The sequence below is a fragment of the Aaosphaeria arxii genome (genome assembly GCF_010015735.1).
Source record: "Aaosphaeria arxii CBS 175.79 unplaced genomic scaffold BU24scaffold_1, whole genome shotgun sequence".
Lineage (NCBI taxonomy): Eukaryota > Fungi > Ascomycota > Dothideomycetes > Pleosporales > Aaosphaeria > Aaosphaeria arxii.
Genome location: NW_022983474.1, coordinates 3,358,961 through 3,384,303, shown reverse-complemented (window position 1 = coordinate 3,384,303; position 25,343 = coordinate 3,358,961). Strand labels below are relative to the sequence as shown.

General features: G+C 48.7%; 10 protein-coding genes across 10 annotated transcripts; 5 read left to right on the top strand and 5 right to left on the bottom strand.

The window, feature by feature from the left end:
• Window position 1: 1 nt before the first annotated feature.
• On the top strand, window positions 2–1,870 carry BU24DRAFT_430189 (general substrate transporter; the record flags this gene model as incomplete). Its single annotated transcript, XM_033529794.1, has 6 exons — window positions 2–168; window positions 222–477; window positions 512–821; window positions 879–1,415; window positions 1,475–1,569; window positions 1,628–1,870. 6 exons carry the CDS (start codon window positions 2–4, stop codon window positions 1,868–1,870), a joined length of 1,608 nt encoding a protein of 535 aa, XP_033389910.1.
• Window positions 1,871–3,207: 1,337 nt separating this feature from the next.
• On the top strand, window positions 3,208–5,021 carry BU24DRAFT_338313 (uncharacterized protein; the record flags this gene model as incomplete). The annotated part of the gene is made up of 3 exons (XM_033523127.1): window positions 3,208–3,941; window positions 4,063–4,382; window positions 4,432–5,021. 3 exons carry the CDS (start codon window positions 3,208–3,210, stop codon window positions 5,019–5,021), a joined length of 1,644 nt encoding a protein of 547 aa, XP_033389909.1.
• A 1,429-nt stretch (window positions 5,022–6,450) lies between these two features.
• On the top strand, window positions 6,451–8,450 carry BU24DRAFT_338419 (MFS siderochrome iron transporter MirB; the record flags this gene model as incomplete). Its single annotated transcript, XM_033523130.1, has 4 exons — window positions 6,451–6,716; window positions 6,779–7,049; window positions 7,111–7,453; window positions 7,519–8,450. The coding sequence occupies 4 exons, from the start codon at window positions 6,451–6,453 to the stop codon at window positions 8,448–8,450; spliced, it is 1,812 nt and encodes a 603-aa protein (XP_033389908.1).
• Window positions 8,451–8,534: 84 nt separating this feature from the next.
• On the bottom strand, window positions 8,535–8,936 carry BU24DRAFT_22898 (uncharacterized protein). The gene has a single exon (XM_033522147.1). It carries the CDS (start codon window positions 8,844–8,846, stop codon window positions 8,619–8,621), a length of 228 nt encoding a protein of 75 aa, XP_033389907.1. The 5' UTR covers window positions 8,847–8,936; the 3' UTR covers window positions 8,535–8,618.
• Window positions 8,937–9,027: 91 nt separating this feature from the next.
• On the bottom strand, window positions 9,028–10,386 carry BU24DRAFT_383635 (carbohydrate esterase family 5 protein; the record flags this gene model as incomplete). Its single annotated transcript, XM_033524820.1, has 2 exons — window positions 9,646–10,386; window positions 9,028–9,587 (listed from the first exon to the last, which is right to left on the bottom strand). The coding sequence occupies exons 1-2, from the start codon at window positions 10,130–10,132 to the stop codon at window positions 9,028–9,030; spliced, it is 1,047 nt and encodes a 348-aa protein (XP_033389906.1). The 5' UTR covers window positions 10,133–10,386.
• A 2,329-nt stretch (window positions 10,387–12,715) lies between these two features.
• Window positions 12,716–13,852, bottom strand: BU24DRAFT_457541 (uncharacterized protein; the record flags this gene model as incomplete). Its single annotated transcript, XM_033531549.1, has 1 exon — window positions 12,716–13,852. The coding sequence occupies one exon, from the start codon at window positions 13,850–13,852 to the stop codon at window positions 12,716–12,718; it is 1,137 nt and encodes a 378-aa protein (XP_033389905.1).
• Window positions 13,853–15,475: 1,623 nt separating this feature from the next.
• On the top strand, window positions 15,476–16,525 carry BU24DRAFT_404571 (uncharacterized protein; the record flags this gene model as incomplete). The annotated part of the gene is made up of 1 exon (XM_033525652.1): window positions 15,476–16,525. The coding sequence occupies one exon, from the start codon at window positions 15,476–15,478 to the stop codon at window positions 16,523–16,525; it is 1,050 nt and encodes a 349-aa protein (XP_033389904.1).
• Window positions 16,526–16,835: 310 nt separating this feature from the next.
• BU24DRAFT_417205 (nucleotide-binding domain-containing protein) lies at window positions 16,836–18,355 on the bottom strand. Its single transcript, XM_033526662.1, has one exon. It carries the CDS (start codon window positions 18,270–18,272, stop codon window positions 16,887–16,889), a length of 1,386 nt encoding a protein of 461 aa, XP_033389903.1. The 5' UTR covers window positions 18,273–18,355; the 3' UTR covers window positions 16,836–16,886.
• A 1,234-nt stretch (window positions 18,356–19,589) lies between these two features.
• BU24DRAFT_417204 (AAT family amino acid transporter) lies at window positions 19,590–21,803 on the bottom strand. The gene is made up of 2 exons (XM_033526661.1): window positions 20,872–21,803; window positions 19,590–20,707 (listed from the first exon to the last, which is right to left on the bottom strand). Exons 1-2 carry the CDS (start codon window positions 21,536–21,538, stop codon window positions 19,683–19,685), a joined length of 1,692 nt encoding a protein of 563 aa, XP_033389902.1. The 5' UTR covers window positions 21,539–21,803; the 3' UTR covers window positions 19,590–19,682.
• A 2,246-nt stretch (window positions 21,804–24,049) lies between these two features.
• BU24DRAFT_417203 (NAD(P)-binding protein) lies at window positions 24,050–25,343 on the top strand. The gene has a single exon (XM_033526660.1). It carries the CDS (start codon window positions 24,394–24,396, stop codon window positions 25,300–25,302), a length of 909 nt encoding a protein of 302 aa, XP_033389901.1. The 5' UTR covers window positions 24,050–24,393; the 3' UTR covers window positions 25,303–25,343.

The window sequence follows — 25,343 nt, the reverse complement described above, 5'->3', positions numbered from 1 at the left end:
CATGGCCGAGGAGAAGAATGCCATACCCGTTATGATGGAAGAGAAAAATGAAGCTGCCACCGAAAACGCACCTCCAGTCTCTGCTTTTGCAACGTTGACTCGAGCCCAGGCCGTGAGGACGTTTTGGCGATTGTACATAACCGGACTGGGTGTCTCTGTGGCCGGACTGTATGTCTAATATCCCTGTTCCGAGTATCAAGATCATATACTTACTATAAAAGATACGCTGGATATGCAAATGCAGTCATAGGAAGCATTGTGGCCAACCAGGGCTTCATCAACCAATATGGGACCGTCAAAAACCCAAAGACTGGAAAGATTGCACTCAGTGCAACTCACATTGCTCTTTGGGGTGCGATCTATTTCGTGACGGCCATTTCCATCCAGACTATCGGCCCAATGACGGCTGATCGGTTCGGACGCAAATTCAACATGTGGCTCATTACGCTTTTCATTACCCTGGTAAGCACACTACAAGTACAACGTTGTGCATCGGTACTAATGATCCCAGTCCATCATCATCCAATGCATCTCGAAGACCTGGTGGGAAATCCTCATCGCGCGTACGATCGCAGGTTTTGCCGGCGGACTTATGGGTACATCTTGTATGGTATACATGTCAGAAATTGCCCTACCGCAATTTCGTGGGGCTTTGCTGGCCGCTTTCTCCATGGCCTTCGCACTTGGTCAAGTGTTTCTTGCCACAGGTTTGAAAGTACTTGAGGACACTGAGCCTTTGGCATTCCGGCGAATTTTCTTTTCCGAGTTCGTGTTCACTGGTCTTTGGCTCATCCCAGTACTTTACATCCCAGAATCACCAGGTATGTTACGTTAAAGATTCTGGTATGACCGTTCGAGGTGCTGACCCCAACCATCAGCATGGTATTGTAGCAAAGGACGTGATGAAGACGCCAAGAAGTCTCTTCGCAGACTCATTGGTAATGTGGAAGGCTACGACGTGGAATTGGAATATTCAGTCTTAAAATACGAGACAGTAAAGTCCAAAGAGCTTGCTGACGCCGTAGGAACCAGTGATTGGAAAGCACTCTGCACCAGGCTCAACATCAAACGCTGCATCGCCGCGACATTGCCATTCACATTCCAAAATGTTTGCGGTGTTCCGCTGATGTTTGGGTATACAGTATATTTTTTCCAACTGGCTGGTGTAAAGGATCCTTTCTTGGGAAACCTCATCAAACAAATGGTACTGATCGTTGGAATATTGACATCTTTCTACACCGTCGACCGCATTGGCCGAAGGAATCTGGTTCTTGGCGGGGGTGCTGCCATGTGTACTCTCAACGCTGTTGTTGGTGGTCTCGGATTCATGAAGCAAAACAACGCATCTGGAGTTGCGCTTGTTTTCCTCTGCTCGCTCTGGGCTTTCGTCTATGCCAACACTTTGGCGCCCATAGGTAAGTTTCGTTGGTGGGAACGGGATATTTGTAGCGCTAGCAAAGCTAATAATGGACAGGGTGGATCAGTCTGGTCGAGATGTCTAGCCCTCGTCTACGTGCAAAGACTACGTCTGTTGCTGTTACGATTCAGTATCTTACAGGCATTTTATTTGTGAGTTTCCTTCGACACCTAGATGGTTGCATAGTTGTTGCTAATGTCAAAGCTGTAGAGTTATACAGTTCCCTTGATGCTCTCTGAACAGAACGCCGGTTGGGGACAAAAGACGGGACTTTTCTTTGCTGGGACCACTGCTGTATATCTCATCCCTTGTATATTGCTTTTCCCCGAAACAAAAGGGCGCACCTACAATGAGCTCGATGAGCTATTTGAACGTCGCATCCCCGCTTGGAAATTCGCCACGACTAAAACGGCGTACAATGAGGAGGTCGAACATCAAGAGGAAACAAAATAGATGATAGGCAAGAGTGAGTTTCAGGGTTGTCAACAAGATGTCGGTATATGAATTTCAATTAAACGATCAGTGCATATTGTAGCTTTAGTTGAAATTCTAGATTGCGATTAAGCTATGTTAATTTTCCATTGATTGCACGCACTGTAGCTATGAACAATAGCTCTGCGTGTGTTACTAGCTAGAAGCTTAGAAGCTTCTGTCCCAATTCAAATCGGATGTGCTTATAAACAAATGAACAAGAACGCGAAACATACATAGTGACCATGCAATTAGCTGATATCACGGACATCGCGTTTAATGTGCTCTGCATCCCCTAGAGAAAGCCCACACGATGAGATGCGTGTATCCATAACAATCTTGCCAAGGGGTTTCAAGCTGCTAACACTAAGTGGGCTAAAGTAGGCCAATTCCCCTCCACCATTTCTGGTTCAAAATACAGTCGTTAAAAGCAGGCGAAACCCCGGCCGAAGAATACCCCGGACTACTCAATCAGAACCCTACCTAGACATTTTACAACAGATCCATGGACAGCGACGCGGTTAGCCAGGAAGCTTCGGAATTCGGAATTCCCTCTTGTGAAAGTTGCCGGAGACGTAAATTAAAATGTCCGAGGCAGCAGCCTACTTGTGTGAATTGCGAACGATTTGGTAAGTGGCCAACAGGTTTGCTCTTGCAGAAACAACTGAACTTTCAATAAAGGCACGGATTGCGTGTACATCTTCGAGAGAAAAAAGCCAGGGCTCAAAGTCGGAGCTGTTGAAAGTTTGAGCCGACGTCTAGGTAAGTATGTTTCTTACAATAAGAAACCTGACTCTTCCCCAGTTTCGATGGAGTGAAATGTCGAAGCGTACGCTCGTTCAGTGCCAACAGTTACTGGTAGTCCATATAGGATCCACGTTGTCTAACATTTAGTAGAGGCTGTGGAGAATAAACTTGCAGCATCCCAACAATGTCGGCAAAAGAATGCGACGCCACCGCAGTCGAGCGTGAATATCTCTACAAACTCACCAATATTGCTTGATACTCGACCAGACGCACTCCCTATCACCGATGCACTTACTTCCCTGACAGACGAGATCAGGAATCTAAGCTCCGTAGTTGCATCGGCACAGCAACCCTTACACACCATTTCCATGGATACAGGCACCCGTAAGCGGAAGCGACCTGGACCTCAGCATCCCCAGCACGCCAGTAACACTCATGGCGTACTTTATCAAACCGTTGATGCGTTCTTCCGTTATGTACATCCTTTCGTCTCCATCATACATGAGCCCAGTTTCCGGAAGAACCTGTGGATCCATGTCGAGGAGGATCGTTTCAGCACGCTCATAACAGCAATGGAGGTCGCTGCCGTGCGCTTCAATGAAGATGACAGTTTAACATCGAAGGGCGAGTTAACTTCAGATCAAACCGAGCAGATAAGAAGCGACGTTCTTCTCCAGGTAATCGATGACAGCCGCTTGGAGAATGTACAGGCACTCTTGATTCTGGCTTATACCGAGTTATGCGACGATCGCGCTCAAAGGGCTTGTTCGCTACTCCGCTTGGTTGCTAAGCACATTGAGGAGTTACAAATCAATCGAGAAGGACCTAAACTACATGAACATGCTCGCGCCGGAAAACGACTCGGTAGCTATTCAAGCTATTCAAGCTCTTCAAGCTGGATAGACGAGGAGGAAGAAAGAAGGGTATTTTGGAATGCTTTCATGCTCGACCGACTATGTGCCGCTTTGACCGGCAATCCGCCAGGCCTTTCAGGAGTGAGCTATGAAGGTAGAAGGTTGCCAGCATGTGCCAGCTTCTGGTATACTAATCAGTCTTGCTCAACGCCATTTCTATCAATACCTGATCCGTCGGGAGCAGGATTAGAGCTTCCTTTCACAGCGAAGCGATCCCCCAACGATGGCTTATCGGGCAATGATGCAACAGAACGAGAACCACCATCGACAGGAATAGGATCCCTAGCCTTCTATATTGAAACAGTAGAGTCACTGAGCACGGTAATGACTCACTTCTTGCAGCAACCCGTAGACTTCAACAACAAACAAGATGTTTCAAGATGGCTCAGTCGGTTTCAGGAGATGGATCTCTACTTGTTAAGGTGCGCAACAGCTTCTTTATCATATCATTTTATCTCGATATCGGAACGAAACATGTATCTTGGTCAATACGTATATCTGACTCAATGATAGGTGGAAATTGCATTTGCCTCAACAATGGGCGGACTCGGGGATGTCCCGCAGGGTTTTGCCAGGCATCATGGATCCGGCTATGACAGCCGCAAATGCGACCCACAACACTTGTCTAATCCTTTTGCACGAAGAGGTTGCTTATCCCGACCCACGACTTAGATGGGTTCAGCTGCCCAGTGTCTGTAGTGCCGATACCTGCCTCAACGCCGCCATAGAGGTCTGTACGATCATCGACAAGCTCCTTCAGCAACGGGGTACAAGATATCCCATCAGTCCTCAGTTGGGCTTCTGTGCTTTCATCAGCGGAAGAACCATGTTATGTAAGAGTCGTCGCCATTTTGTTCCGATACTTGTTTCTAACCCAGATAGTATATTGGAGAAGTTTTGCGGGACCAATCGCGCCACAATTCGCTCTGCTGCTTCAAAACCTTGATGATATGCACCGCCGTGTACAGCTACGCCACAGGGTAGATACACTGGGGCCGGTATCCATATTTTCTCGTCTTTCTGGCCGTCTTCGTACTATTCACGCGAGATGCGAGTCTGACCCTTCATACGAAATAGATCGAACGGAAGCCTTATACGGGCGGTCCTCGACTAGATGCGAGAAACCTCAACGACACTGGCTTCCTCCGGATGGGTTAAGGGTGTACTTAGAACAGAGCAGGGCAGGACTCAACTTGACGACTCCAGAGCTAATAAGATCATATCCAGCGACATTAAATAGTGTTCCCGCCCCAGGAGCCCCCATACCCGGATTTGGGGACACAACCGAGTTTCAATGGAATCTGGCCGACAATCCTAAAGACATGAGTACGGGATTGAATGCCGACAGTAACATATCAGAGATATCCCAGTCGCTGATGGGCGATGATTTCATGAACATGGATCGTATCGTCAGCTTTGACGACATGTTCAATTGTGCTTCTGAGACATCTATGGACTGGGGTATGGGTTAAAAGACTGATCAAATTTGGAAGTCGGTAATAGTCGAAGAAGCTTTGTCACTTCATCATCCTGTATGTTCAAAATGCTTATCACGCATGCGGCGGTCTGGCAAGAAAGAATAGGGACCAAGAATAAGCAAAAAAGCCATTGCTTCCGGCTCCATCAAGTTGCTACAACGGGTCAACAATGCCATCATGGAGAATGCTCGAAAATTTAGAATGAACCAAGGGTAGCACGAAGGAGGACGCAAAGGCTTCGGCACTGTTGGGTCGAGAATGAGATGTCGCCTGACAAGCGCAGCGCGCCCTGGCGTTGACTAGCTGACCCACTGGTATTTTGCTGCGGAACCCATCAATACTTTTAGCGATTTCATGAATCAAAATCTCGAGAACATGATGCAACTAGGTCAATCCGCTCTCGCCGATTGCCGCTTCTTTCCTATGATACTTGGCTGTCCACTTGTGGAGTTGCCAGACAAGATTATTGGAGATTGGGTTTGGTAAACGCGGAGGGCTCTGCGCACACTTCCTGATCCTGCATCCTTGATCTGTCGAATACTACTACTGGACCAGCACCAAAGACTATACGTGTGGTGTTAATTACAAGAACAGGTGCGGAGTAGATCAAGGAACATTTATCTTCACACGCACACACACATGCACACACGTGTAAGCAAGGTGTACTGCAAGGTATGGATCTCGACGCGCGAGGCGAAAAGCTTGATAGGAATATGACCCGCTGAAAGTCTTGACTGGGGTCTTGTTTGCTTGCTAAAGTGCTAGTCAACACTTCTCTGAAGGCTTTTTTCTTCTCAACACATGGATGGCATCAGGCCAGCCATTACTACAACTAGGTCAATAACGGCCCAGTAGCGCGGCTTTCCTTCCCACCACCTTCAAGGACGATTGACCAGATCAGATAAAAAAAGGGTTCCAATCTAGGCACGTCGGAACATTACCCGCTAGAAAATAATTGTGGCTACGAGGAAGGTAATATGTATTTCTCTTCGGCCTGATGAAAGGTCTGACTCTTGATCTCGGCCACAGCCTAAAGGAAAAGACCACCAACTCTTGCGGAGCGCCTCACGCGTTCCGGGCGCTCCAGAATAGTTCACAAGGGTAGTTAGTTGCCCAGTCTAACTGAAAAAATAATGAATATTGCCTGCACCCGGATACTTTCAGTAGAAAATCGCGCCACAACTACACATGATCTAATCTGATCTCACCCTTGTTGCCCCAGGTACCATTTTTCTAACGCCATTCAAACTATAAAACAACCTTCAGAGGCGACGATGCATGAGCTAGCGGATTGTGGGACCACCTTACAGAGAACAGGTAAAAGGCGCTGCGTTCGCCAGCTTTTCCATGTTCTACTGAATTGATTCTCTCTCTCTTATACCTGTTGTCTCTGGGTATCTAGTCAATTGCAGCCCTGTCCATCATGGGATTTCCCAAGATCGCTCTCAGCGGCAGTGCTCAAAGACCAGCGGCCACCACTGATGTGGACAACCCAATTCCTATTGTCCCAATCAGATCGGATAATAAAGATGTTATCACAAATACTCCTGCAGCCGCTGCGGCCGATGCAGCCTCAGTGTCGAGCGACAATAAGCCATACCCGGACGAGGGCCTTCAGAAGGGTATCAAGGACGTCCAGGCCGTGACATTGACATGGTCGAAGAAATCCCTTGTTGCTGTCTTTGTTCTGTACGTGCCCAACGCTTTTGACTTTACTCTACTAGAATCGAAGAGCTAATTCACGTCAACAGGATTTGGCTTCTCTATATGACCAACGGATTTCAGTCTTCGGTCTTGTACGTTCTGACGCCGTTCGCAACGAGTTCATTCCAATCGCATTCGCTCTTGACTGTCATCAACATTGTGGCTAGCTCGATGACTGCTGCAGTTTACATCCCGCTTGCTAAGATGTTGGACCTCTGGGGTCGTGCCGAAGGATTCCTTGTCATGGTGTGTTTTGCAACATTGGGCTTGATAATTCTGGCTGTTTCAGAGAACCTCGCCACGTACTGTGCAGCTCAGGTACGTTTGTTTCTCCGGTTCAATTTGTGATATGATAGCTGACTGCTCCTGCCGCTGCTAGATATTCTACTCAGTTGGTTTTTCGGGGCTCATCTATTCCGTTGATGTGATCACTGCCGATTCGACAAATTTGCGCAATCGAGGTTTGGCTTACGCCTTTACCTCTTCTCCCTACATGATCACTGTCTTCGCAGGGTCAAAGGCAGCCGAAGGATTCCAGGCTAACGTGAATTGGCGATGGGGAATTGGTTGCTTTGCGATCATTCTGCCCGTTGTTGCGGCACCTCTGTTCTTTGTCCTCAAGCATAACTTAAAGAAAGCCGAAAAGCGAGGTCTAGTCATCAGAGAAAGCAGCGGACGAAGCCTACCGGCCAAGCTTTGGTGGGGCATTAAGGAGTTCGATCGTAAGTGACCAATTTCAGACCTCAAAACGGTTCAATTGCAGGCTAACGAACGTCCACACGGATAGTTCTTGGGGTAATCCTTTTCGCCTCCGGCTTGGTAGTATTCTTACTCCCATTTACGCTGGCCGACTCGGCGCCTAATGGCTGGTCCACTGGATATATCATTGCCATGATCGTGGTCGGATTTGTCGTTTTGGTATTTTTTGGGCTTTACGAAGCCTACATTGCACCAGTACCATTCCTCAGCATCAACTTCCTCCTAGATCGTACTGTCATCGGTGCTTGTCTGTTGGATATGACATATATGATCGGAAATTACTGCTGGAGCAGCTACTTCTCATCCTTTTTGATGGTGGTCAACAACCTGCCACCAGCTGAGGCCGGATACGTGGGCAATAGTTTCGACGTGGTTTCCGGCTTCCTCTTATTCATTGTGGGATATTCTATACGCAGGACGGGTCGGTTTAAGTGGCTTCTGTATATTGCGATGCCGCTCTATGTCCTGGCACAGGGTTTGCTGATCTATTTCCGTCGTCCGAACGGTTACATTGGCTACATTGTCATGTGCCAAATATTCCTTTCTGTTGGCGGTAGTATCTTTATTATTTGCATGCAAGTCGCAATACTGGCAGCAGTCGACCACCAGCACGTTGCTGCAGCACTTGCTCTCCTCTCTGTTGTAGGAAACGTTGGTGTCGCACTAGGTAGCACCATCTCTGGTGCCATTTGGACCAATACTTTTGGCAAAGCGCTGGAAAGGTATCTTCCCGAGACCGCGTTAGAGAGTCTTCCAGATATCTTTGCAGACGTGGAAGTTCAGTTGAGCTACGAAATCGGGTCGCCAGAGCGCATCGCGATCCAAGAAGCTTACGGGTATGCCGCCACAAGGATGTTGGCGACTGGAACAGGCATCATGGCCTTGGGATTCATCTGGATTCTTCTGTTCCGCAACCTCAACGTCAAGAAGATGACACAAACAAAGGGCAACGTTTTCTAACAGGGTTATCACATGATCTTGCAGCGTTATTTCACGATCATCGGGTTGGTGATTGATGCTTCGTACAATCTAGCTGCCATTGTATTGGTTCAAGAGCGTCGCCAGGTTTTAGTCTTGATCCAAACATCTTGCACAGAGAACTCACATCATAGTCTCTTGGATTTATGGTCAATAGATCTGTATTGCGCAGAAACTCATATATTGAGGAATCCTGTTTGTGTATTTTATGTGTAAAGGAATAGCAAATGCGCCGGGCCAGGATGCCGTTTTATGTAAACGCCCACGGATATCATGTCTAAAGAACGCTGCGTGAAAGAAGCATTGCCTTGGAGACTGCCCGTGGACCAGTGATGAAGCGAATACGAGGCTCACAGAGCCGAAACGACCAACGGTCATGGTATGGATCTGAAGTGGATCCCTAGGGCAAGGGATCGGCGCACAGGTAACCTCGCTCGTACTGCGCTCCCCTCAACCATTACCGTGATACATGTCGATACTATTACAAGAGTAATAAATTATACAGGCGTGAATCCACGGGACAGAAGGCGTAGTCGTCGAAAGTGATCGCTAAAAAAGATCAGGACAAAAAAAAAAGCGACCCCATGATTACAGCGCCACAGAGGAACCAAGTGTTCCGGGCCACTGAAATCGTGGGGATGCCAAACGAAGGCGAGTTGGGTGTGGGCGTAGGGGATGGGGTTCCAGCGGCTTTAGGAGGTGAAGTGGCCGATACTACCGGATTGGTAGAGGTAGAGACTGTGGCTGGGGAGGAGGGTAGTTGAGAAGCTGAAGAAGCCGGAGAATGCAACGAGGTGGAGGACACGGGATTCACGTTGGGATTTCCCAAACCGGGCCCTCCATTCTTGACCGTCTCTATGATCCATTGAGCGCCCTCCTCAGTGTAGTTGATGAAGTAGTTCAAGTGATTTTTTACATCGGAGGGTTGGCTTCCTTTAGCGCAGATGGGGTCTCCGAAATTGCACCACGCGCGTAGGCGGCCCTCGACGGCGTAGGTGTCGAGTATCTTGTTTGATGAGTCGATTCGTTTGCTTTGTCCGTCATAGTTTTCTCCTCCTTTGAGGGTGTAATTGTTGCCCGCCGAGCGCACCGTAGGACCGAATGAAGCGATGACAGCCACTGTGAACGACATTAGCGACATAGTTGAACCCAGGAGCTCCAAGGGCCTTAGACATACCTTTGTTAGCAGGGGACTTTGTTTTGTCCAATGGACCATTCTGTTCCTGGTGACAACCAAAAACCTGGGCATCTCCACCCCCGGCAATCATGTCCAACACCACAGAACCACCCTGTGAGAAGCCGATGACAATCAGCTTAGCATCCGGACACCTCTCCGCATATTCGGTCATTTGTTTCTGTCCATTGAGAGCACCCTCATGGGCAGATTTGCACCATGCACCAGGCCCCTGTGCACCACCGCTGGCTGGGTAGTCGATCTCTTCATAACCGCAGTCGTCCAATCCTTCGCAGACTTGTCGGATGAGCTCCCCAGCATGTCCGGGTCGTGGGGCGGTAGAGCCACGGGCGGTGAAGATGTGGTGCTTCTGGCAGTCCGAGGTAGCCAGGCCCAGAACGGCTGGGTCGTCGCAGGGCCCGTTATCGCATCGTGCTAGTGTGAGCGCAGCTCGCAGTAAGACGAGTGTAGAGGCTATTGTGGCTTTCATCGTTGGCGATCAGCAAGGTAGTTGCAAGAGACGCGCAATGCGAAGAAGAACGGGAAGCGTTGGAAGGGACCTGTTGATGCGAGACTGAGGCAAAGTACGGAAAGGTGTGCCTGTAACTACTCTCTCTGAACGCCGGAAGGTGGGAACAGAAGTTTGTCGGCAGGAAAGAAGGATGGCAGAAACTCTGAAAACATATACAGTCAAGAAAGGAGAGAAAGAGAAAGAGAGAAAAGGGTGCGAGTAACAAGATTTCTGGAGCAAGAGTAATAATGTGGATACCCTGATGGTGGCTAACTGGAGTGGAGGATATCTACAAGCCTCCAGGTAACACGATTGCGCGCGCAGTCTCGTCCTAGGACCTATCATATCATTCACATGCCACTCAACTAGTCCAGCTTCCCTTTTTGCGCGCGGGAACTAGTTGCAGAGAGAGAGAGACTTGGGGTAAATATCTTACTTACCTAGGTGCCTAGGTACTTACAGGTGGACCGGATTGCAAAGGTAACGGGGAAATGATTAGCATGGCGGGTTCTCACGACAGCCACCGGGTGAGACGGCAGCCTCAGTGTAATGCGAACGTCAAGTCGTCCCCCTGGATCCTGGTCAGATAGGGCACCGCACCCTAATCCTGAATTCCTGAAGGACGGTAATTACAACTTGTCGCAACTGTATTATTATTGCTCGACAAAACGAAACATGATTCCGTGAGCAAGTGTGAGGCGGTGCAAGGAGTTGAGGCTGTCGTCAAATCAAACCACCATTTCCCTCTATCGACAAGATGATTCTCAACAGAGCCCCCTGGGCGCGGCTTACACAGTAGACATGGAGACTGGAGTACGATTGCGGACAGATGGGAATTTATTATAGCACGAAGCCGACCTGTTTACCATGTGAACGTTCAGAATCTACGAGGAGGTACACGACAACTACGAGACTGTACGAGTCTACTCCGCACACAGTATGTATTTGTAGGTATTATAGTTTACCATGATTATCATCCCCATGAGTTATGGAGTACATGCTGTCCAGTGTCCACATGCCGTCCTACGTTTCTTAACTTGTACCTATGCTCTTGCCATCCCCTACCCCTCCGATTAACTAAATGCATCTACTGTGCTGTGCATTATCATTTCTGATTATTGTGTACTAATTTACCAAGTAACTAATTACCCAATTTTGATCGTCTGTTCATGAATCCTGTTCTGTCGCTCTTCCTTCATTCTGCTCTGCTTGGCAGGGATGTCCGGGAGCCCTACCGGCCTGCACGGATCTTTTCATGACCTCATCCCTGATGAAGACGCGTAATACTATGTATGTAGGTACTTCCTACATACACTGGACTAGGTGAATGGTGATGTACAGTACTGCACCACTGTAACTCCTTCGTACAAATACCTAGTTATGGAGCAATCACTTGGATGATTTACGGAGTATCTACCAGCCAACAGTCATGATCACAGGATACATTATAGTTACCACTACTGTGTGTACGGAACATTTCGCGTTTATACACATGATATACCGTATCAGATACCTGCACACTGTAGGAGGTAACGTACAGAGTAGAGTATACTTCAAAGTTTGTACCGACACAGGGCAGCCTTGATACGTCGTAGCATACCAGCATCAAGCAAAGGGTTGACGAATGGTAATCCGATCCTGCCACAATCCGATCCTGTCTAAGAGTATTATCGACATGTTTATTTCGAACACTTAGACGAAGATAATTGGTGCAGCCACAGCTCGTCGACACATACTTGTAATGTGAGGCACTCTAGACGGGGCCCGGTTCCTGGTCCTACCATGCAGGAATTACTCCGTACATGCATCTAAACCCCTCGTAGTGCTGGCCGCCACAAATACACGAATAATTCTCTCTCGGCGGCACGGCGGGTGGGCGGTCGTTGGTAACTACTCGTAGTAACTACTAGAATTGTGATACATAGGTAGACAGGCATACCTCGGAGTAATACGCCGGCCCAATCGTCATGCTCCAGGAGCCATACCTCAGCACAAAGCAGGGAAATACTTGCCACAACCCTCCACCTACAACTCATACATAGTGTGATGAGTGAGACATAAAGTGCATCCAATGCCCGATAAACATATTCACTAGTTGATGTACACACAAAATTTTAAGTATATTGTTTTTTTATTCAAAGAATCACTATGTATCAATACCTAGCTAATAGTAAATTGCTAACATGATCGCGGTCGTAAAACCGAAAGAAGGTGTCCAAATGATTGTGAGAGCCGACAGACTCAGTGATAGAGACATGTCTTGCCTGAAAACGGAGAAGAAAACGAAAAGAGGAGACTAAATACTTGTGAGAGACAGACTTGGTGAGAGACTCATATCTTGCCTGAAAACGAAAGAAAAAAGCGAAAGGAGACTGAACACGTGAGTGACAGACTTAGTGAGAGAGTCATATCTTGCCTGAGAACGAAAGAAAAAAACGGAGGGGAGAGGGAGGGGTGGTGGTGGTGGTGGTTGTCGTCACGATGGTGACGGCGGTAGTTGATATCCCAAGTATGTGAGAGCCGACATGCTCAGTGATAGACGAATACCTTGCGGTAGAACCCCTAAACTTGGCTGTGATAATAATGGCCATTGACATCGTAGGCACCCATTGGGGCCATGTCACTCCGATACCCGTAAGCTTGGGGCACGAATGCCGTTTGGTTGGAGCTCGATGCTACTGAAGGCACGGTGGGCCTGAATTGATATGATACCGGGTTGAAGGCTGGGTACATAACGGTCTGGGAGGGCATCCAGTGTTGTGTAGGATGCATGCCGTGCGAAGGGTAGACCTGTCGTGGGGGAAAGGTATTCACCATAGCCGAGTATGCATGAGTGGTTGGGTTGAACCGAAATGGCCTTCGATGGCTTGTGGCCGGATTCACCCCTTGTCGCTGAGGTTGTACATTTGGCGTTGTGGTGACACTGCCCATGCCGATGCCTTCACCGCCGTTGTTCTCCTCCTCTGTGCGACCGTCTTGTTCCAATCCCGGCACTTCGTCCTCCTCCTCTGTGTGACCGCCCTGGTCCACTCCCGCCTCTTTGTCCTCCTCCTCTGTGCCATCGATCTTCTCCCACTCCTCTTTGTCCTCCTCCTCTGTGCGACCGTCCTGTTCCACTCCCGCCTCCTCCTCTGCGTGACCGTTCTGTTCCACTCCCACCTCTTCTCCACTCGCCGTGCTCTGTTCGCTCTTCGCTGGCTTCGAGGGCCCCGGCAAATCATCCATGCGGCGCTCCAGGTCGCCACACTTCTTGCGCCAAAACAACTCCGACTTGAACAGCCTATCGTTTGCTTTCGTCAAGCTGTCAATCTGGGGTTGGGCGTAGTTTTTGGGACAGTGCGTGTCCAACAGTCGTTTGTTTTCTTCGCGCAATTGAGCGCTGTCACGGACCGATTCCGCTAGGACACGGGATTGAGCATCGAGATGGTAACGGAGTTGTACCACGCGGTCGCGGAGTACTTCGATGTTCGTTTCGGTATGGATGTTCTCAAGTTCGGCGGGAATCGTCTGATGAGCGAAGTTTGCGTGACAGGTTGCGTGAGGAGATGCGTGATGAGATGCGTGGGGGGTTGCGGGAGAGGTTGCGGGAGCGGTTACGTGAGGAGTTACAGGAGAGGTTGCGGCAGAGGTTACGTGAGGAGTTACAGGAGAGGTTGCGGCAGAGGTTGCGGGAGGGGTTGCAGGAGAGGTTGCGTCCATACTGACTGCAGATAGACGGGTATCGAAAGATAAGGGCTGAAGTGTTGACTGAATGCTTCACAGTGGATGGTGCTTGATTGAAAGATGATGTGCGGTGGTGAAGACCAGAAACCATCAAATGCTGGGGCATCGGCCTCCTTAAATCTTCTACAGAGGAGATACGCATGAGCTACTGTGTGTTGGCTGTTGGGTATTGCTTCGGCCAGAGGCTGCAAGGTTGTAGATGTTGATTGGTTCTCCAATGCATATGTGTGCTACCCGCACTTTTGGATCTCTGCATATGCAATGCTTCCGCTTCCGCTTCCACGAAGTGCTAGCTCACATCTTCGACAATTACTGAGTACCATGTCCACACAGGAAGAATGCCAGGATTCGATATGTCTCCTTTTCCCGTCCGATAACGATATTCGACCGTTTGTCTGGTGTCATTAAAAACCGGTTTCAAGGAACAATGTGCAACGCGGGGCCATGCTCTCCCAAGGGGTCAGGACGGTTGATGCGTTGCCTTTCTATGACAGCTGTATCGGTATGGAGTCTCCCATAACGAGTATTCTATCATTGGAGATGTATCGTTCCAGAGGGAGATTTTGATTACAGCAGCCTGACTGTATGAGATGCGGCGTTGCGGGAGGACTGTTGACAAAGAGTCGGTGTCTCATCAACTCCCCTCCCTAGGTAGGCCTTCAGCGGAGATCAGCGTCGTACTACACGAGGTGGCGTGTTGTTGCCGTTCCCGTTGGTGTCACAGCACAAACGGACATCGCAGGATTCCAAATTCGGTGGCCCAAGACCACAATTACTCGGTCAACTAGAGATCAACCATTGCCCCGGACAGGATGCGCCAGGCTTGTCGATAATCAAGTATGTACGGAGGACGGAGGACCGCGCAAAAGAAAAGGTGTGGTGGACTGATATGCCATGGGTGACCGGACCGCACGCAAGGGTTGTATCGCAAGGGACATCAAGTGGTGCTAAATGATACCGCAAGGCATGCCACACTCGGTGGCCGCTGTCTGGAGACAGTGCTACGAAGCTATGCGCAACCGTACTTTCATCAATTGTGGAATACAAGGAGCAGGCGTACGGGTAGGAAAGGAGCTCATAACATACCTGTTCAGGGCGGTCTGCTATGGGCATGAGTTATTTGTAGTATCGTCTTCGGTTGCACGATAGAAAGAGATGTTTCATGTAACATATGCTTCGCCAGTTTGTGTTTGTCCATTGGCCGCGAGAACCCCGCATCTACTCCAAACCTACCTAGATAATACTCTTGTTGATTGAATCCCGAACAGCACAAACTACTGGCGAGTAACTCATAATGCCTAGGCAGTTTAGGTGGTTGAGTAGTTGGGTTCTCGTAGGTAGGTACCTAGGTTAGGTTAGGTGGTTGGATAGGTCTGGAGTACATGTAATAATTCATGTCTAGATTTAGGAACCTCGTAGGTACTTGTAGTTAGATACCTGAGGTAGTGGTACCGAGGTAACTACTTTGTACAAAGTACCTCCATGACGACAGGTAGGTTGATGACTAAGGCCGTCTTAACTCCGGCTGCGTACCTCGAATATCACTCCAGCTACACCTGGATATGCTACGAATCCTTTCTCACCTAACCGACCTTGATCATGCGTCGAAAGCGCCAAAGAGACACTGCAATAACTACACCTGACGTGCCTGACCCATCGCGCGTCAAGAAAGCTCGCGCCGAACCATTCGCAAACCCGTTACCAGCTGGTCCGGCGGATACACCTTACGTAGCAACGCTTCATCGGATGCCGGGATCGACAGCGTTGAAGCTTATCGTGGAAGAGGAAGGAAGCCGAAATCGGACTCGGACTCGGGACAATAACAGACATCGCTCGCCATTCGACTGCAGTACCAGACTGACGCGATGTGACCACGTCCAAGATCCCACCGAAGGACACACATGGCATCGAGGAGACATCGGCGAAATAGGAACAACAGATGGCGATACAAGCCGTGTACTGCTGTTGGGAATTGCCCAAGAGAAGGCGGAGCTTGATGGCAGCGAGGTTGATACATTCTTTGCTGTGAGCTGGTTGTACACACCCGAAGAGGCAAAGGCGGAGGGTATCCAGACCGAAATCAAACTTGGAAGTGAAAAGACTCACATCATATCAACACATGTCCAAGTCTTGAGATTCGGAGGATTCAACGGTGGTCCTTTGTCGATTAACCAACGTCAACGCGGAGTTCTCGAGGATCACATTCTGGATTTCAATGCTCGCCCGCGGCGAATCCGCCCGCTATCGTCACGCGGATGCGTTGTGCATGAAGCGATACAGTATTATTATCAAACGCAACAGCAAACTAAAGTCGATTCGGAACCCGTTCCAGAAATGATACGTTCATTGGACACAGAACCTGCACCCGAGACTGACTTGGAAGGCACCCTCAAGGTGCTGAACACAGATACTGACTCACAACCGCATACGCCTCCACCAGAGTACGATTCCGATGATCCAAGCGAACACGCATCTCCGCTAGACCCTCGCTTATCCAGTCCACTCATTGTTACCGCTAGTGGCCTCGATAAGGATGGAGATGGTCAGATTACCCCTACGATTACGGCGAAGATTGAGGCCAGCAGCGGCAGTGTTCTAGAACGGCTGCAACGTTCGATGGTTGCACTCAGCCCATTCCACTCAAAGTGAATCTATGGCGAGTCTCTTGCAAATCAAGCCATATGATGTGGGTGGTGGGCATTGGTATGATTTGCCGTCGTTTCATTAACACTCCTAAAGACAATGATGTCTATCTGCACTAGCCAGTCATGCTACAATGCCCAAAGCAGCTTCTATACGAATACCATCTAGTAGAAGAACTAAAATGACGTCTAGGGTTAAGCTCAACCTACTGAAAGGCTCTCCTGCTATGCTAGGATTGTCTGCCCGCTCGTAATGCCGATCAAGGAGAGCATCCCTCTGTCACTTTCTAAAGATGTCTGAGATTTCTTTCATAACTTATAAGTGGTCGTGTAATTGTCTGTTATATCTAACAAAATAAGTTTCAGTGTCACATCTTGGAGCCTCCTGGAGCCCTAGTTTGCACTTGGAGAGCAGATATGTCTACAGATGGTTCCCGCTCAGAAATGAGATCGTTGATCACAACGCCTGTTCCTAGAGCCATGGAGATACCCCATGGCCCATGGCCACTTGCGATCCACACCTTTGCACCCAATCCGGACCGAAAGTCTGCACCCAAGTCCATAGGTGCAATCCGCCCCACAGTCGGAACACCGCTCTTGCTTACTGGTCTGAAGCATAATCCTTCTCTTAGGATCTCAAGGTCATCTTCAGTCGGATTTCCACCCAGACCCGGCAGGCCGGTCATATGGACTGCGGTCTGTCGAAGGTTCGCTAAGTCTTCACTTTTCATGAGCTTTTTGCAGTCTGTAGCAAGCTCTGGCAGTGGCAGTTGGGTTTGGTCTCGATTCAGCCCTCCCACCCATATCTCGGGCTTTTCGTTCTCGCTGAGTCTGGCAAAAGCTTCTGGTGAGTACGTCCAGTGTTTCGTCGATGGGCAATAGATGGCGTACGAGACATATTTGTCCCTAGCGTTGAATTTCCCTTTCTCGCCGTGGGCAATATTTCGGAAAGGTTTGGTGTATCTGGGGGTTTTGTATACAATACTGTAGCCTGCCAGTGCATCTATCTCCAGCTTTACTCTATGTCCCGGAAAGAGAGTGTCCAAGACGCGTGGGGTCCAGCACCCTGCGGCGATGATCAGATTGGTGCAGCGGATAAACGACGGTGCTTTATCATCAACAGATGACTGGAGTGTCAACACGGACGACTGGTCATGTCTTTGTTTGTTAGCAGTGGCACGGGTGGATGGGACGATTTCCACACCCCTTTCCTGGCATTCAGACAGCAAATGCTCACACAACTTTCTTGGATCCAGCTGCCCACAGTCCTCTGTGCCAGCAACCACTTCCCATGTTGCTTCCTCTTGTGGTGTGATCCATGACGGAGTACCATCAGAATTGACACTTTCGCCTGGAGCGGAGACATGACCTACTGTCTTCCGGCCAACCGCTTGCGCCCGGCTTGTTCCCTCTAGCAGCCAGTCTTCCCCACGGGCAGCCCCGGGCGCGCCATTAAGCGTTAAACTGTATACGTGCGAGCCGCAGTATCCCCAGCGCCGATGACCATCAGAAGACTCCGCTAATTCACGATGAAGTTTGAAAGAGAATTCACCGAATGGTGCAAGTCGTGGGTCGAACCAGTCACGGGTGAGGAACCCTCCTGCATAGCCAGAAGCTGATTCGAGTAACGTTGGCGCGGAATCAATAATATGTATGCTTCGATTCGAGTTTGGGTCTTGCGAAAGATAGTATGCAATTGATAGTCCAATTATACCTCCACCAAGGATGACAATGTTCTCTTTTGGCTGAGACATGGTCCGAATCTGGCTGCTCTCGTGTGGGGGAGGCTGCAAGTGCCCATCTCTGCTAAATATACTAATGAGAAGTCGGAAAGTATCTCAATTCTTGGAAAGGGAATTCGCAGTTCTCCTACGGGAAACGCTCCATGTCATCGTTGTGCGAGACCGCGTGGGGTGGGGTTGGCAGGCCGGCAGGCTATCTCTTGGGCCGGTTACCGTCGGGCAGTTTAGGTGCACCACACACACTGAACTAGTTCAGATCTTTACACTTCCATGAGTACCGACTGTTTCCCGCAACAGCCTTGTTTCCGCAGAGGTTTTATTGCATTCCTGCGAATCTATGAGTATGTAAGTCCCCATTCGAAACATCTTTTTTACCAGGAATAGCAGTCAATGTTAGATTAGAGAAAGACCTAGACAGCTTGTGAAGAACTTAGATATGGCATTGACTGCAGTGTTTATGTTGAAAGTGCCTAGCTGCATTCTTTTTTCTCTAGCCAGTATATAGAGTTAATATATATGTTGAATCAGATGTCCGTATACATGTATCTCTTCTACGCAATGCGTTGGACGTACTTGTATGTGAATAACTGAAATGTAAGAAAGAGATCCTCACCAGGAGTGAAAGTGGTCAAAGCTGCTAGAGACTTTAAATTCCCGAAGACCAGCTCCTATAATTAAGACACTATGCACCACCTCGCGTGTGTAAGGGAGATATGCTGTTATTAAAACTAATGATAGTAAATACAGCATCAGATGAAGAGATAAGAGAGTAAAGTGATATCTTGCCGTCTATTATACCGACGACGAGCGAATGACAGATATGCAATCTCTACCCAGGCGCTGCACTTCAGTTGTGAAGCTTCAGAGAAAGTATCTTGTACGCGGTGCAGTTACATATTCAGTCGTACCTACTAGGTTACTTCGCAATCATCGTCGTCTCTAGATGCAGTGCTTATATTAAATCTTGCAACTTGTACCGTAAACTGGGGGCTAGTGGCCAATTCTAGCTGTCACCAGTTACCGAGTCGCCGGGCTTTCGTTTCACCAGGATTTACCTATCCTTTCTTTCCGCCATGAACAAACTACTGCCTTTACATCATCTGTCGACTTATGGATAGGCATACGGAATCATTTGACCGAAAATACAGGAACCTGCTTCTTGGGTACTAGCAAGGGGAGGAGACCAGAGTCACTACCTCCGAAAATGGTCCACGGTGTGAACCGACTCGTCGCCGCAAAAATGATGAGCTATGCTCGGCGTGTCAACTTCTAGAAATGGCAGTTACACATGATAGGTTATCGCAAACGAAGTCGTGGGATGGACGTTTTCAAACATTGTGTGATACTCATTAGCATCACACTGCACACTAATCAGATATAACAAGTTTCAACCGTACATACAGAAAGCCCAGTAACCACCGACTAGCCCCAGATCACAGCTATTTTCTTCGCCCACGTGCTGCGCTGAAGTTTATCATGTTTCATCTCTTCCACCCTGGTCCAAGTTGCTGCGTCATGTTCAACCTCTCTCAGACCAGTCGTCAGATCTACATCCAGAGGCTGCAACAGCCAGGGATCTTTCTTGCCCGCAACCAACTTATGACCCAGCCAAAGCATCAAGAAAAGAGGAATCCCCAAGTAAGTGGTCAAGAAGCCAGATGCAGTGAATTGACCAGGGAAAAACTGGGTAAATCCGTTCATCAGAAGAAGGAAGGTGAACAGAACTAGACAAACCCATGCTCCATACGGTTGTGCCTTGGACTGATAAGGGACCGAAATTCCTTGCGCGGTACATGCTCGTCGAAAACGCAGGAAAACAATAGTGCAAATGATCCAAGATGTGTAGCCTGCGGTGTTTGTGAGACTGATGAACCAGTTGAAAACAGTCCCTGCAGTCGATGCTACATTGAGGTATGCTAGCGGCGCAAAGCAGCTTGCTGCCAAAACTGAGTAAACAGGCAGACCATAGCGGTTGCACCTGGTGAATACCCTGGGAGCATTACCCGCAATGGCTAAAGAATATAAGGCCCGGCTAGACATGTACAAATACGCGTTTCCGGCGGACCAAGCGCTAATGAGAACGCCTGCGTTGACAATTGAAGGAAGGGCTTCGATCCGCGCGTTCCGAATCGCAATGACCCATGGAGATGCATTGGCATTGCCGGTGCCCGATGTGAGGCCATCGGCATTCGAGTTGCAGATAACGCCAATAGCCAACGCACCTAGGATATAGAAGAATACCAACCGAGCGAAGAATCGACGGCCTGCAGTCGGAAGGTTTTTACGTGGATTCCGCATTTCGCCGGCGGTAAAAACAATGAGCTCTGGGCCGAAATAGAACGAGAAGCCAGAGAAGACCCAGACGTACAGAAATGCTGTGAAGCGCCCGCCAGGCCCGTCAACCAGGTATTCTTTGGTCGCACCTGGATCATTCCAATATCGAAAGCCTACCAAGTATGTAAGTGACATGTTCTAGATCAGAGTCGAAAAGATGACAGCATGTTCCAATAAAGCTGACATTTTCAATGACATCAAAGCTGGAAGTGTCTCAGAGTGTTCCCATGAAGTATAATTTTATGACAGCAGTTGAGAGGGGAGAAAAGGAACATACCGAGACGATCATGGGTCGGGCCACCTCCCAGTGCAAGTATAAAGGCGAGGAACAACAACCCAATGATCATTATGACCTTCAAACCAGCAAACCAAAATTCGGTTTCGGCATATATTCCGACAGGTGCAAAGTTGAGCGCAATGATGACCACCATCATGATCGTTATCCAAACAGCGATGTGTACACTGTTTGGCCAAAAGCTGATGACGATGCCGGCGGCCGTGATTTCATACGCGACAAGGATCCCAAAAGAGTAGAAGTACAGCCATCCCAAGGCAAATCCAATCGATGGTGACACGAACCGATTTGCGTAGTAGGCCATGGAACAGCCAGCCAAGGGCAGGAATGTGGCGACTTCGATGATGGCGGAAATGATACCATAGACAAGGAGCGAGGTCAGGCAGTATGCCATGAAGGTGAATGCGGGACCACCAATGGCCAGTGCTTGGCCTGCTCCGACGAAGAGCCCTGTACCAATAGTCCCGCCAATGGCAATCATCTGAGCGTGTCTCGACTTAATGTTGCGCTTGGTGCCAGCGTCTTCTAACAACTGGATCTCACCAATGGCGTGACTCTCCAATTGAGATAGATCGCGGGTTCCGGACATCTTTTCGTCGGTGTCCTTACCACCTGAGGACGGGTCGTTGGCACGATATTCATCAGCCATCGTTCACTCTTGTAAGTAGAGTAGAGAAAGACAAGACAGACTGTGGTGCGAAGTAGAAGGGGGGAGGGAAAGCCCTCATTTTGTATCTCTGTCTGTTCACAATGAGACAACGTTTATGATAAGAGGGCGAAGCCAGAGCCTCCTTGGCCATGATGGCCGACCTTGATTGTGGGGTTGAATCCGGGGAGGCTCAGATCGCCCTCAGCACACCATCCACGAATTACAGCTATGGGAAGAGGGACTTGCGAGACGGGTCGCATGGGAAAGGGAAGAGCAAGAATATTTAGAGGTAAGTGATACCGGCGCGATATAAAAAATAGTTAGCGTTGGAAGATTTCAGGCCTAGACCCTACTTGTAGTTAACTGCTCCTCTTGATGCTCTATCAGTACAACACCTTCTATATCTTACTATACTTCCCATATAAGAAGGTATTCTCGGAGAACGAAATGAGTGAGTCTGCAACTGCATTTAGCAGCCCCTTGATGGATAACTTGCCGTGTGTGTTGGGCGTCGCATCCTGGCGTATTACTGACTAAGACCAGAGTCGAAATCGGGACCCCAAGTGCGATGAGGGTCGGCCGCCATGTCTAGTGGGTCGGCATGTCGGTATAGCTTCTGGGAACTATGAGAACAATGTTCTTTGACGTCGAACAAATTTCTGAAGCAGGAAGTGCACGCGTTCGCCAATCGCTGCTCACTGGAAAAGAACGGAATCTAGGGTGACAAGTGCGGTTCCGTCGCGTCTTGTTGGCCGATATCTTTACCAAGTCGACGAAGAGCGTGAGGGAATTCTTTCCTCGGAAATCAATCAGATCGCTCGCGGTCCTTTTGGGTATTTCGATTAGCTGCCCTCTTCGACCACCTCGACATGTAAACTTCATCTGCTTCGATACGGACAGATTCCGTGATCGGCACACGTAGTATCTGGCACTTAGACGAACATCCTCTTCAGGTGGATACCGCATCCCCACGAGGAATTCAGCAGTTCATCCAGAATATCTTCAATCAGTAAATAGGTAATCCATCCTGCCCATTTCCAGACGCACTGGGTACGGCTATGAGCAGCGGCCACATCGGAGAGAACCGATAATAGCATCATGGATGTACCACCAACGGCTCTCGCACGATATCCAGATGCCTTTATGAGCCCCACCAATATCATCGGTTCTACAGATCAACCAGTCCATTGGCACGATCTCTCCCAATAGAGTAGCACACACGATGCTTCAATTTGGCCGATGCACTATCAAGCAAGCGCACTCCGACTCTTGACACCATTCGGAAATACCACAATGCTTTTGCATACCCTCCTCGGCCCTTGTATCAAGATCTCCTACCCATGGAGAACATGTAGATTATGCTGCTCTGTGTGTATTCTCTAGTACCTTAGTAGTTAGTAAATCTATCATAGGGGACATCTTGCAATCTCCGATGGAGCTTAAATAAGGGATGTTCAATCAATGCTACAGGGTGCATAAGATTGTCAAGTCCCATGGAGCAACCAGACAATAGAAAAGATTGGTACCAAGAGCCAGGACGAGGATGGGACCGATCTACGCCATGAGAATCCCGGTATCTGGGTTCGACCACTATATCCCAAGATCTTCAGCGTACCCAGAAGTTGGGCGTTCTGCTTGTCCTTAATCATTCGACTTACAAGAAAGAGATTAGGACGGCACGGAACAGGAGAAAGAGATGAATATCCCAAGCGCGAAGGACTTTTCAGCTGTGCTAGAGGTGTATCGATATTGATACTTGTATCAGCCAGATGCAATGAAACCTACCAAGTTTTGATGATGATGATGATGATGATGATGATGATGTCGGCCACGTACAGAAAAACATGCTACACAGTACGTGCAATGCAGGGCGTATTGTCGATATACTTCCATCGCAAAGTTTACAGTGTAGTATCAGATAGTTTACAAATTAAAGGGTTGACTGTACGCGACTCTTTGCCGAGTTGCGGTCCTTCAGGTGCAGACAAATTATATTATGTAGAACTCTTAGGCTCTTGCGGTCAGCTTTTATAGTATCCGAAGCTGATGATCCGAAAGTCCAGGCTTCGTTTACAACGTGGTTCAAAGCTACTGCCCACGTCAGCAGTTTGAGTTTATTATACAACACGCTTGAGTTTCCTGAATGTATTTAGCAAAAAAATAATGTACGTAGTAGTGTTCGTGGTCCGTGACTTTGCTAGGAGAGATGCCTACAATTACCCTATAACGAGAGATGCGTAGAGATGCGTAGAATTCGCGTTGTGAGCACAGAATACCTCTACTCCTTTTACAGATATCGGCATGAGGTTCAGTTAGTAAAATTGATGATATGATGGTAGAATCTGTTAGTTACCGACTAATGACCTGTGTGATGGGGTAAACTGCGATTACTCTACTCGGCGACACGAAACGCTATCAAGAAAGTGTTATCGCAAATAGCACGTGCCGGGCTCACTTTCCTAACCAGCCATTACCATTACATCAGACGCTCAATCACAATCTAGTCATTTTATCACCTCCTACATACTCTCGCTAAGACATACTTGTATTACCCCATTAGCCACGAATATCTGAACATCGCTTCGGATCATTTCTACCACGCTAATCACCTCTATACGATTCGATACAGAAGATACGCACATCGATATGTGGGTCCGGTGCAGGTGGTGGCGATTTTAAGGAGGAAAGTCTCCCCCATGAAGAAACCCCGCAACCTAGGCAGTGCTCGCGATCAGCTGCCCTTAACCAGTGGTAGGTAGTAGGATGCATGCACTTCGAACATGGGCCACCGGATCTCCCAAGGAAAATCATTATAAGGGCAATGGTCATTCCATGAAAATTCGTCATCTCTCACTATGTCCAATCCTACTACTTCGTCCAAATCCCGCCTTCAACAAGTCGCCTGCCACATCGTGCCACAGTCTGCGCAACCGAAACGTATCAAGAGTACCATGGATGTTGCTGGCTATGCTCTAATAACAGGTGCAGCTTCTGGCATCGGTTCTGCGTGTGCAAGGGCTTTCGCGCAGGAGGGTTCGGCAGGCATCGCGCTTGTCGATTTATCCCGGGAAGCACTTGACCGTGTTAAGGCGGAAATCTTGAAGGAGACCGAGCAATCAGAAGCCAGAATCCGGATAGAAACTTATGCAGTGGATATTTCTGATGAGCAAGAAATCACGAAAGCTGTCAATGAGGCAGCAAAGACTTTCGGTCGTCTAGACTACGTCGTCAATGCAGCAGGTATTGCGATGAAGCACACAGGCGGAACTGCATTTGCAAAGACACATGACTGGCAAAAAATCTTGGACGTCAATCTCAACGGCACATTCTTCGTGCTTCGTGCTGCAGCGCAGATCATGCTGAAGCAAGACCCTATTCTCTCATCCCTGGACGGCCGGCCACTCCAACGGGGGTCTATCGTAAACTTCAGTTCCATTCAGGGTGTCGTCGGGATCACTCTCTCCACGGCTTATACGGTCAGCAAACATGCTGTTATTGGCCTAACGCGAACAGCCTCCGAAGATTATGCATCACAAGGTCTGCGAGTGAATGCTATTTGTCCAGGGTACACTGAGACGCCTATGACAACAAAGAATCCAGCCGTGAAAGCAGCAATGGATGAGAGGATTCAAAGTGCCGTTCCCATGAAAAGAATGGGTAGCCCATCAGAGATTGCGGACGGTGTGTTGTATCTTGCAGGCGGGAGGAGCAGTTTCGTAACAGGCAGTGCTTTGATGGTTGACGGTGGCTACACTTCACGATAGTTAAATGTACAGATTAGCTGCTACCCTATAGTATTGTGTTA

What these genes read in the sequence shown, in the direction of transcription:
- BU24DRAFT_417205 (XM_033526662.1), bottom strand. Translation starts at nt 18,272, where the DNA reads ATGTCTCAGCCAAAAGAGAACATTGTCATCCTTGGTGGAGGTATAATT.
- BU24DRAFT_417204 (XM_033526661.1), bottom strand. Translation starts at nt 21,538, where the DNA reads ATGGCTGATGAATATCGTGCCAACGACCCGTCCTCAGGTGGTAAGGAC. An exon ending in CCCGACCCATGATCGTCTCG is followed by an intron (nt 20,708 to 20,871) that starts GTATGTTCCTTT and finishes CATACTTGGTAG; the next exon opens with GCTTTCGATATTGGAATGAT.
- BU24DRAFT_417203 (XM_033526660.1), top strand. Translation starts at nt 24,394, where the DNA reads ATGTCCAATCCTACTACTTCGTCCAAATCCCGCCTTCAACAAGTCGCC.
- BU24DRAFT_22898 (XM_033522147.1), bottom strand. Translation starts at nt 8,846, where the DNA reads ATGACCGTTGGTCGTTTCGGCTCTGTGAGCCTCGTATTCGCTTCATCA.